Raw genomic sequence first — 12,870 nt, forward strand, 5'->3', positions numbered from 1 at the left:
CAGAGTAATGCCATGGCCTGTGCTCGTATGTTACCCCCTGGCAGAGTAATGCCATGGCTTGTGCTCGTATGTTACCCCTGGCAGAGTAATGCTGTGGCCTGTGTTCGTATGTTACCCCTGGCAGAGTAATGCCATGGCCTGTGCTCGTATGTTACCCCCTGGCAGAGTAATACCGTGGCCTGTGTTCGTATGTTACCCCTGGCAGAGTAATGCTGTGGCCTGTGTTCGTATGTTACCCCTGGCAGAGTAATACCGTGGCCTGTGTTCGTATGTTACCCCTGGCAGAGTAATGCTGTGGCCTGTGTTCGTATGTTACCCCTGGCAGAGTAATACCGTGGCCTGTGTTCGTATGTTACCCCTGGCAGAGTAATGCTGTGGCCAGTGTTCGTATGTTACCCCTGGCAGAGTAATGCTGTGGCCTGTGTTCGTATGTCACCCCTGGCAGAGTAATGCCATGGCCTGTGTTTGTATGTTACCCCTGGCAGAGTAATGCTGTGGCCAGTGTTCGTATGTTACCCCCTGGCAGAGTAATGCTGTGGCCAGTGTTCGTATGTTACCCCTGGCAGAGTAATGCTGTGGCCTGTGTTCGTATGTCACCCCTGGCAGAGTAATGCCATGGCCTGTGCTCGTATGTTACCCCCTGGCAGAGTAATGCCATGGCCTGTGCTCGTATGTTACCCCCTGGCAGAGTAATGCTGTGGCCTGTGTTCGTATGTTACCCCTGGCAGAGTAATGCCATGGCCTGTGCTCGTATGTTACCCCCTGGCAGAGTAATGCCATGGCCTGTGCTCGTGTGTTACCCCCTGGCAGAGCAATGCCATGGCCTGTGCTCGTATGTTACCCCCTGGCAGAGTAATGCCATGGCCTGTGCTCGTATGTTACCCCCTGGCAGAGTAATGCCATGGCCTGTGCTCGTATGTTACCCCCTGGCAGAGTAATGCCATGGCCTGTGCTCGTATGTTACCCCCTGGCAGAGTAATGCCATGGCCTGTGCTCGTATGTTACCCCTGGCAGAGTAATGCTGTGGCCTGTGTTCGTATGTTACCCCTGGCAGAGTAATGCCATGGCCTGTGCTCGTATGTTACCCCCTGGCAGAGTAATACCGTGGCCTGTGTTCGTATGTTACCCCTGGCAGAGTAATGCTGTGGCCTGTGTTCGTATGTTACCCCTGGCAGAGTAATACCGTGGCCTGTGTTCGTATGTTACCCCTGGCAGAGTAATGCTGTGGCCTGTGTTCGTATGTTACCCCTGGCAGAGTAATACCGTGGCTTGTGTTCGTATGTTACCCCTGGCAGAGTAATGCTGTGGCCAGTGTTCGTATGTTACCCCTGGCAGAGTAATGCTGTGGCCTGTGTTCGTATGTCACCCCTGGCAGAGTAATGCCATGGCCTGTGCTCGTATGTTACCCCTGGCAGAGTAATGCCATGGCCTGTGTTTGTATGTTACCCCTGGCAGAGTAATGCTGTGGCCTGTGTTCGTATGTTACCCCCTGGCAGAGTAATGCTGTGGCCAGTGTTCGTATGTTACCCCCTGGCAGAGTAATGCTGTGGCCTGTGTTTGTATGTTACCCCTGGCAGAGTAATGCTGTGGCCAGTGTTCGTATGTTACCCCCTGGCAGAGTAATGCTGTGGCCAGTGTTCGTATGTTACCCCTGGCAGAGTAATGCTGTGGCCTGTGTTCGTATGTCACCCCTGGCAGAGTAATGCCATGGCCTGTGTTTGTATGTTACCCCTGGCAGAGTAATGCTGTGGCCTGTGTTCGTATGTTACCCCTGGCAGAGTAATGCCATGGCCTGTGCTCGTATGTTACCCCTGGCAGAGTAATGCCATGGCCTGTGTTCGTATGTTACCCCTGGCAGAGTAATGCTGTGGCATGTGCTCGTATGTTACCCCTGGCAGAGTAATGCTGTGGCCTGTGCTCGTATGTTACCCCTGGCAGAGTAATGCTGTGGCCTGTGTTCGTATGTTACCCCTGGCAGAGTAATGCCATGGCCTGTGCTCGTATGTTAATACCAGCAATCTGAACACATTGTTTACGTTCAGTGACATCTCTTTTCTCTTTAGTCAATATTTACCTCGTTAGGGCACACAGTAGAAAAACATTTTGCGATAGAAAATTGTTTTGCAGTGAAAAGGAGAGTTTTCAAATCTAATTGTTAGGTTCTAATTTTTCAGAGAAATGACTCACGGACACTAGAAAAGCTTAACCAAGTTTAATTCTTCCCAATTGGTCATTACAGCTGTAATTCAGACAAAGCAAAAATTTCACGCAAACACTGATATTTAACCCTTTCTCCTAGGCTGAGTCTCCTCCACAAGCAAACAGTCAATGCATCTCTGTTGCTAGACAGAACCTTAGTGATATCTGTTCTTCCTCACTTCATCTGACCTCACCTCTACCCAAAGTGCTCACTCCTCCCCAACTCAACGCTGTCATGGTTATTGATACCAGATTGTCTCTCTTCTCCTCCCAGAGGATCCCTGATGGATAACAATAACATATCCTGACATAATGTAAACGTTATACATTACCCTCTCTCCATCAGTGACATATCCTGACATAATGTAAACATTATACATTACCCTCTCTCCCTCAGTGACATATCCTGACATAATGTAAACGTTATACATTACCCTCTCTCCCTCGGTGACATATCCTGACATAGGGTAATGTATAACGTTTACATTATCTCCCTCAGTGACATATCCTGACATAATGTAAACGTTATACATTACCCTCTCTCCCTCAGTGACATATCCTGACATAATGTAAACGTTATACATTACCCTCTCTCCCTCAGTGACATATCCTGACATAATGTAAACATTATACATTACCCTCTCTCCCTCAGTGACATATCCTGACATAATGTAAACGTTATACATTACCCTCTCTCCCTCGGTGACATATCCTGACATAGGGTAATGTATAACGTTTACATTATCTCCCTCAGTGACATATCCTGACATAATGTAAACGTTATACATTACCCTCTCTCCCTCAGTGACATATCCTGACATAATGTAAACGTTATACATTACCCTCTCTCCCTCAGTGACATATCCTGACATAATGTAAACATTATACATTACCCTCTCTCCCTCAGGGACATATCCTGACATAATGTAAACATTATACATTACCCTCTCTCCCTCAGTGACATATCCTGACATAATGTAAACATTATACATTACCCTCTCTCCCTCAGTGACATATCCTGACATAATGTAAACATTATACATTACCCTCTCTCCCTCAGTGACATTGTTAGTTTCTAAGATCTCCACCCGTCTCCCCTTATCAATGCCTGTCACATGTAATCGCTTCCCTGCACTCAACACATTTCAAGCTTAGTTAGCACACACTATATACCTTCCTCCTATAACCCTTAACTTCTGGTGTAGACCCTCAACCTCAGCATTCCATCAGTGACATGAATAAGTAACATTTCATATTCTCAAAACCCAACAAAATCAAAGTTTATTTGTCACGTGCGCTGAATACAACAGATGTAGCCCTTACATTGAAATTCTTACTTACAAGCCCTAACCAACAGTGACATTTTTAAAGTAAAAAATAGGTATTAGGTAAACAATAGATAAGTAAAATACAAAAAAACATAAAATGACAGTGAAAATAACAGTAGTGAGGCTATATACAGGTGGTACCGGTACAGAGTCAATGTGCGGGGGCACCGGTTAGTCGGGTTAATTGAGGTAATATATACATGCAGGTATAATTAAAGTGACTATGCATAAATGATAAACCGAGAGTAGCAGCAGCGTAAAAGAGGGGTTGGTAGGGCGGGGGGGTTTGGGTTGGTGAGTGGCGGGACACAATGCAAATAGTCCGGGTAGCCATTTGATTACCTGTTCAGGAGTCTTATGGCTTGGGGGTAAAACTGTTGAGAAGCCTTTTGGACAAATTCAGCTAGGTCTGTCCGCGTTTCATCCTGTTTGCTTCCATTTGGTTGCTAGTGAATACACCCCTGGCGTACTGACTGTCCACCTTGTGTTTCTCTCACTGCCATGTAAGGAGAGCTGGTTGAGCACTTCACACTACTCCAGTGTAACTCCAGTGACACGCTGCAGGCCTGATTGAGCATGGGTGGCTTCAGGCACCCTTAGTGCCTCTCACTGCTCACGCCTGGCTATCTTTGAGGCCCTTAGTCAAGCCCCCTTGTCCCTTAGCTAACACCCATGGCTGGAGGCTGATCTGATCATATCATTGGCTACTGGTCTAAAATAGCCCTAACATTTTTGCTCTGTCTTTAGGGGTTTGTTATATTGCCAAACCATCCTCCACTTCGTCAGATAATGTAGTTGCTGCTAGATTGGAGAGGCCGTTATGGCCTCACCAGCAGAATAACATCTCTGTTCCTGGAAGAAGTTGCTTGGACCTGTTTCTCAGCATTTTTTCAAATCATCAGATCATGTTACTTACCGCTCTCAACGACATAACAGTTCATGAAATGGCCCCAATCCGTACCTTGCCCAAAGCAAATTGGTGGTTTAGAAAACACCTCTCCTGAGTGGGATGCTGGCACACTCACCAGAATTCCACTCTTTGCGGCTGTAGCTATTCTGATGAAGACTTACTATAAGCTGGTGTTTCCCATACCAGGCTCTGTTCTCCCTCAGGCCAGCGTTTGGCTTCCATTGTTTTCAATTGACAAGTTTGATACCTTATGGTCATGTGTAGCTCCGTTGGTAGGGTGGCTCTTGCAACGCCAGGGTCGTGCTTTCCATACCCACTGGGACCACCCATAAGAAGATGAAGGCTATGCACTACTAACGCACTAGTCGCTTTCATCAGATAACAATAATAATAATATGCCATTTATGTCATAAGTAGACATAATTACAAATGATTAAATTCTTAAAATAGAAATAAAAAAACAATTTAGTTACGAATTAAACTTTAATTAAATGTTGACTCATCACATGGGATGATTTCACTGAACAACAAAATAAAGGGAATATTGAATGATCCCCAATGATCCACCACATCTCCCAAAAACGTTTTCAACATACATCTGTAAAATGATAGTCTAGAGACTAAAGCTTTGGTTGTCTTCCTCTCAGGCTTCCATGTCTTCTCCCTGGTCCTCCTCAATGTCCACCTCTTGAACATCAGACTCTGAGGCCTCATCTTCACTGTCACCTTCCAACCTTGTTGACGATGGCTCGTCGTCAGGCTCAAAAAGCCTCAAATTTGCCCGGATGGCCACCAATTTTTAAACCCTGGTATTGGTCAGCCTGTTGCGTGCTTTGGTGTGTGTTCCCAAACAAGGACCAGTTGCGCTCTGAGGCGGCTGATGTTGGTGGGATTTGGAGGATGATGGAGGCAACAGGGGAAAGAGTCTCAGATCCACAAAGTCTCTTCCACCAGGTGGCTGATGTGATATGTTGGCACGACTGCCATATTGCATCTCTATCCCAAAGCCCTTGCTTGGAAGTGTACTTCGCCAGACTGCCAAGAACCTTGCCCTCATCCAGGCCAAGGTGGTGAGACACGGTAGTGTTGACACCATAGGCCTTGTTGATCTCTGCACCAGACAGGAATATTCTTGCCAGCATACTTGGGGTCCAACATGTACACTGCAGCGTGTATGGGCTTCAGGCAGAAGTCTAAATGCTCTTTGATGTATTTCAGAACTTCAGTTTCCTCTGCTTGGAGCAACAGGGAAGTGGGCAGGGCAGTACGGATTTCTTATCTTACATCTGCAAGCAGAGTCTTAACATCAGACAGGATGGCATTGTCTCCCTCAATCCGTGCAATGGCTACTGCTATAGGTTTCAGGCTGCTTACCACTCTCTCCCAAAATACATCATCCAGGAGGATCCTCTTGATGGGGCTGTCCATATCGGCAGACTGTGATATGGCCTTTTCTTGGAGAGACTCCTTCCCCCCCAGGGGACTGTCAAACATGATGACTGACAACACCACCCCAACGGGTGTTGCTGGGCAGCTTCAATGTGGTGCTCTTATTCTTCTCACTTTGCTTGGTGAGGTAGATTGCTGCTATAACTTGATGACTCTTCACATACCTAACTGTTTACTTGGCTCTCTTGTAGAGTGTATCCATTGTTTTCAGTGCCATGATGATGTCCTTGAGGAGCAGATTCAATGCATGAGCAGCACAGCCAATGGGTGAAGGACTCCTCCACTTTAGACCAAGCAGCCTTCATGTTCACAGCATTGTCTGTCACCAGAGGCGGCTGGCCACCTTATGTGGTCCAAGGTCATTGATGACTGCCTTCAGCTCATCTGCAATGTAGAGACCGGTGTGTCTGTTGTCCTTTGTGTCTGTGCTCTTGTAGAATACTGGTTGAGGGGTGGAGATGATGTAGTAAATTATTCCTTGCCCACGAACATTCGACCACCCATCAGAGATGATTGCAATAGTCTGCTTTCTCTATGATATGCTTGACCTTCACTTGAACTCTGTTGAACTCTGCATCCAGCAAATGAGTAGATCAAGCATGTCTGGTTGGAGGGGTGTATGCTGGGCCTAGAACATTCAGCAGTCTCTTCCAATACACATTGCCTGTGAGCATCAGAGGTGAACCAGTTGCACACACAGCTCGAGCAAGACATTCATCAGCATTTCTCTGACTACGTTCCTCCATTGAGTAAAAAAAAAAAGAAAAGGATTCCAGGAGGACCATGAGCTGTTGCTGTCGATAAGGTGTCTGATTCATCATTTTTACCCTCGAATAGAAGTGGAGGGACTTTTGTCAGAGGTTGCTTGTTGTGAGCGCCGAGGGAACTTTATGCATTGGCCAGATAATTCTGCATCTTTGTTGCATTCTTCACATATGATTTGGCACAGTATTTGCAAATGTACACCATTTTTCCTTCTACATTAGCTGCAGTGAAATGTCCCCACACATCAGATAGTGCCCGTGGCATTTTCCTGTAAAGATTAGAAAAAACGTGTTTAAAAAAATTACAATTCCATGTACAGATTAATAGTTAAGCAGTTAGATTAAACAACTCCTTTCTAAGATAAAATGAAACATGTATGGAAACAGGTGAATTAAACACTCCTCAGTTAGCAGGCTCAAGCAAGCTAAAACCCACCTGCTAGCAAAAACTAACTAGCAGAAAGTGTTAACAAGTTAGAAATGATTTAAACACACTTTGCTGTAGGCTACTATTTACTAGTTAACAAAAAATGATGTATGTCATTTAAAATATATTACCCCCACCCAGTATTGTAATCAAAACTTACCAGAAAGCATTTAGTCCTTGGCTCAGACAGTGTAGTAGTGTGGGCTCAATAGCATCTCATTAGTGTGCAAGATCTTGAGAATCAGCTGTACATGTGATGGAAGAATGCAGAGGGTTGCAATTCCATTGAATTGGGGATAGTTTAACCAAAATATGCCACAAGACCTAGAATAGCCTTATGTGTATCCCACAAAACAGGTTCACTGTTATAAGCTAACTTTTTTTGATGAATTTAAGCAAAATTCCCCAAATTCCAGGGCTTAAATTCCCATGGAAAATTTCCGGGAAAATTATGGAAAGTTTCCGACCCTTTGCAACTGTAGTCAGAGGGCATGGATGTGATTTGAGGGCCTTTTGAAAGACTGCCAGTGGGTAGTCTTTCATCTGCCTGGCATGGCTCCTCCCCCTCTCCTCCCTTCACCTTTCATCCCTCTCCATCCTCCAGTCAGCTCTAGCTCCTCTCCATCCTTCAGGGTAGCCTCTAGATTATAGATTACTATACATATTTAATTATCTCATTATAATCTTTACCCCTCATTAACTGTCTACCAAGTGTTTTTCCCATCAGATTTTCATCCTTAAAGCCTGCTGTAGGTCTATATGATTAATCATTAACCAAGTATCCTTATAGCCTGCTGTAGGTCTATATGATTCATCATTAACCCAGTATCCTTATAGCCTGCTGTAGGTCTCTATGATTAATAATTAACCCAGTATCCTTATAGCCTGCTGTAGGTCTATATAATTCATCATTAACCCAGTATCCTTATAGCCTGCAGTAGGTCTATATGATTAATCATTAACCAAGTATCCTTATAGCCTGCTGTAGGTCTATATGATTAATCATTAACCCAGTATCCTTATAGCCTGCTGTAGGTCTATATGATTCATCATTAACCCAGTATCCTTATAGCCTGCTGTAGGTCAATATGATTCATCATTAACCCAGTATCCTTATAGCCTGCTGTAGGTCAATATGATTCATCATTAACCAAGTATCCTTATAGCCTGCTGTAGGTCAATATGATTAATCATTAACCCAGTATCCTTATAGCCTACTGTAGGTCTATATGATTCATCATTAACCCAGTATCCTTATAGCCTGCTGTAGGTCAATATGATTAATCATTAACCAAGTATCCTTATAGCCTGCTGTAGGTCAATATGATTAATAATTAACCCAGTATCCTTATAGCCTGCTGTAGGTCTATATGATTCATCATTAACCCAGTATCCTTATAGCCTGCAGTAGGTCTATATGATTAATCATTAACCCAGTATCCTTATAGCCTGCTGTAGGTCTATATGATTAATCATTAACCCAGTATCCTTATAGCCTGCTGTAGGTCTATATGATTAATCATTAACCCAGTATCCTTATAGCCTGCTGTAGGTCTATATGATTCATCATTAACCCAGTATCCTTATAGCCTGCTGTAGGTCTATATGATTCATCATTAACCCAGTATCCTTATAGCCTGCTGTAGGTCTATATGATTAATCATTAACCCAGTATCCTTATAGCCTGCTGTAGGTCTATATGATTCATCATTAACCCAGTATCCTTATAGCCTGCTGTAGGTCTATATGATTCATCATTAACCCAGTATCCTTATAGCCTGCTGTAGGTCTATATGATTCATCATTAACCCAGTATCCTTATAGCCTGCTGTAGGTCTATATGATTCATCATTAACCAAGTGTCCTTATAGTCTACTGGAGGTCTCTATGATTAACCCAGTTTCCTTATAGCCTACTGGAGGTCTCTATGATTAACCCAGTATCCTTATAGCCTGCTGTAGGTCTCTATGATTAACCCAGTATCCTTATAGCCTACTGGAGGTCTCTATGATTAACCCAGTATCCTTATAGCCTACTGGAGGGTTATATCATTAACCAAGTATCCTTATAGCCTACTGGAGGTCTGTATGATTAATCATTAACTTCTTATGGGCAGGTGGGACGGTAGCACTCCAAAAGGTCCCAGATACATCACAAATGGTCCTTTTGTTTGATAAAGTCCTTTATATCCATAAAAACTCAGTTTAGCTGGTGCGCTTCAGTCAATAATCCACCCAGTTTCCCTCCATCAAAATGCATACAAAATGAATCCCAAACGTTACTAATAAACTTTTCCAAACAAGTCAAACAACGTTTATAATCAAACCTTAGGTACCCTAATACGTAAATAAACGGGGTCCTCGGGGTTTCGCCTGCCATATCAGTTCTGTTATACTCACAGACATAATTTAAACCATTTTAGAAACCTTAGAGTGTTTTCTAGCCAAATCTATCTATCCAAATCTCTATATGCATATCCTAGCTTCTGGGCCTGAGTAACAGGCAGTTTTCTTTGGGCACGCTTATCATCCGGACGTGAAAATACTGCCCCCTACCCAAGAGAGGTTAACCAAGTATTTTGTACATTAGTATTGAAGGAATGTGTAGGTCCTATGGCTGTTAGATATGGAATGGCTGTAATATGGTCGGGCTGTAAAATTATACCTCACATTCTGTAGGAAGTGAGCCTTGGACAAGTGAGCCTTGGACAAGTGAGCCTTGGACAAGTGAGCCTTGGACAAGTGAGCCTTGGACAAGTGAGCCTTGGACAAGTGAGCCTTGGACAAGTGAGCCTTGGACAAGTGAGCCTTGGACAATCCATAGTGGCCAATAGGGCAGGAGCCCATATCCTGAGTCTGTAGCGTGGGGCAGCTTGACGTACCATCACACCCCCTGGACAGGACGCTAGTCTGTCACAGGGCCTTCCATAGGAAAATAGATTTAGTAGGAATCTAGACTATATATATAGGCCTGTTATGGTTGTTTTACAGTCAGTACTGTACACGTGAACCAAGTTTTTTAAATAATTTTATGAAAACCCAAACTGCATTCTCCTGGACCAATAGTGTTGTTCAGTAAAGGTTATAGAGACTGAGTGAGAACTGGGATGTGATGTGTATTTACCAGTCACCAAGACAGCAGTACAGCAGTCCTCCCGGGGTTAAATGACGTTGCCATGGAGGCTAATAGAATGTGAAGGGCCTATGTGGGCGGCCCGGCTCACTGTTGCCCACCATCAGAACATGACACAGCCTCCTCCAACTCTCTCTGTCGCTCATTCAATCGCTCTCGTGAGATGACGCTGTGCCGTCTGGGTAGGCCCACTGGGTCCAGGCAAGGCATGGATTGGTGAAACTCATGGCTGTTTTTTTTTCTCTCCCAACAGGAACTCAAGCCCCAGAGTCACTATAACCATGGCTATAGTGAGAATGTGGGGCGCAAGAGCCACGTGGATGACTACAGTACCTGGGACATCGTCAAAGCCACGCAGTGAGTACCCACGCACCGCCGGGCTCGTGTGTGTGTGTGTGCGCAAAGCTTGGCCAGTGTGGTTAAAGGTATACAAGCAATGTGGGCTGGTATACAAGCAATGTAACTGGTTTTAAAAACACTTCCTGTTGAGGTATAGTTATCTTACTTGTGTAGCAGGGCGAACATTATTTCCACGCTGTTCTCCAGCACATAGGCCTAACTGCTTTTTTTTTTCTTCCTTTATTTAACTAGGCAAGTCAGTTAAGAACAAATTCTTATTTTCAATGATGGCCTAGGAACAGTGCCTCGAACAACTGCCTTGTTCAGGGGCAGAATGACAGATTTGTACTTAGTCAGCACAGGGATTTGATCTTACAACCTTTCGGTTACTAGGCCAACACTCTAAGCACTAGGCTACCTGCTGCCCCATGCTGCAGTACTTTGAAAAAGTACTGCAGCATCCAAGCAGCTCCCAAGCAGCTCCCCAGACATGTGGCTAAGAGAAGCTGGCATTTCATCAATCTACACACAATACGCCATAATAAAGCGAAAACAGCTTTTTAGAAATGTTTGCATGTTGCAGGCAGCAGAACGTTCTCCACGGCGTCTCCAAACTCTGTCACGGCTGTCACATGTGCTCAGTGTGAACCTGCTTTCATCTGTGAAGAGCACATGGCGCCAGTGGCGAATTTGCCAATCTTGGTGTTCTCTGGCAAATGCCAAACGTCCTGCACAGTGTTGGGCTGTAAGCACAACCCCCACCTGTGGACGTCGGGCCCTCATACCACCCTCATGGAGTCTGTTTCTGACCGTTTGAGCAGACACATGCACATTTGTGGCCTGCTGGAGGTCATTTTGCAGGGCGCTGGCAGTGCACCTCCTTGCACAAAGGTGGAGGTAGCGGTCCTGCTGCTGGGTTGTTGCCCTCCTATGGCCTCCTCCACGTCTCCTGATGTACTGGCCTGTCTCCTGGTAGCGCCTCCATGCTCTGGACACTACGCTGACAGACACAGCAAACCTTCTTGCCACAGCTCGCATTGATGTGCCATCCTGGATGAGCTGCACTACCTGAGCCACTTGTGTGGGTTGTAGACTCCGTCTCATGCTACCACTAGAGTGAAAGCACCGCCAGCATTCAAAAGTGACCAAAACATCAGCCAGGAAGCATAGGAACTGAGAAGTGGTCTGTGGTCACCACCTGCAGAACCACTCCTTTATTGGGGGTGTCTTGCTAATTGCCTCTAATTTCCACCTGTTGTCTATTCCATTTGCACAACAGCATGTGAAATTTATTGTCAATCAGTGTTGCTTCCTAAGTGGACAGTTTGATTTCACAGAAGTGTGATTGACTTGGAGTTACATTGTGTTGTTTAAGTGTTCCCTTTATTTTTTTGAGCAGTGTATTAGCAACTATTAATTATGAGCTTATATGGTATTAAAGTTAAGGGCCATCGCCCTGGGCGGGGTGAACCTCAGTAGGGGGGGCGGCAGGGTGTGGGGCGGCAGGTAGCCTAGTGGTTAGAGCGTTGGACTAGTAACCGAAAGGTTGCAAGTTCGAATCCCCGAGCTGGCAAGGTCGTTCTGGACAACCCACTGTTCCTAGGCCGTCATTGAAAATAAGAATTTGTTCTTAACTGACTTGCCTAGTTAAATAAAGGTAAAATAAAAGGGGATAAAAAGGGAAAACACCATATTTTGTACTGAGTGTTACTTGCAAATGACTAAGTGTATACTCCGGGTTGCAATCCTTATTAAACAAACTAACCTCTGATCAAAGAAGTTTCCTGTGGTCTCTTGTATAACAGGGCAGAATTCTCTTACAACGCTCATTGGCACGTGCGAGCAGTGTGGGTAATTGAATAACATGTTTATGTCCTGAGGTGCTGACCTGCACCTCGACAACCACTGTGATTATTATTATTATTTGACCCTGCTGGTCATCTATGAACATTTGTACTTCTTGGCCATGTTCTGTTATAATCTCCACCCGGCACAGCCAGAAGAGGACTGGCCACCCCTCAGCCTGGTTCCTCTCTAGGTTTCTTCCTAGGTTTTGGCCTTTCTAGGGAGTTTTTCCTAGCCACCGTGCTTCTACACCTGCATTGCTTACTGTTTGGGGTTTTAGGCTGGGTTTCTGTACAGCACTTTGAGATATCAGCTGATGTAAGAAGGGCTTTATAAGTGTATTTGATTTACATTTATTTTCACCATTGGCCTCACATGCTGACTAGTGTTAGCGGTGTAGTCAGCATGTGAGGCCAATGGTGACTTTATAACATTTACAGAGTTTAATGGCTGTGATAAGAGAACTGAGGATGGATG

General features: G+C 44.8%; 1 protein-coding gene across 1 annotated transcript in view; it reads left to right on the forward strand.

Moving 5' to 3' along the window:
• The window catches only part of LOC120049180 (palmitoyltransferase ZDHHC17-like), a 42,971-nt gene that overhangs the window by 9,860 nt on the left and 20,241 nt on the right, over positions 1-12,870 (forward strand). Inside the window, exon 2 of the mRNA XM_038995407.1 lies at positions 10,463-10,566. Within this exon, the coding sequence (XP_038851335.1) occupies positions 10,463-10,566 (104 nt within the window). The remainder of the gene's footprint in view (positions 1-10,462; positions 10,567-12,870) is intronic.

This window comes from Salvelinus namaycush, chromosome 6, assembly GCF_016432855.1.
Source record: "Salvelinus namaycush isolate Seneca chromosome 6, SaNama_1.0, whole genome shotgun sequence".
Lineage (NCBI taxonomy): Eukaryota > Metazoa > Chordata > Actinopteri > Salmoniformes > Salmonidae > Salvelinus > Salvelinus namaycush.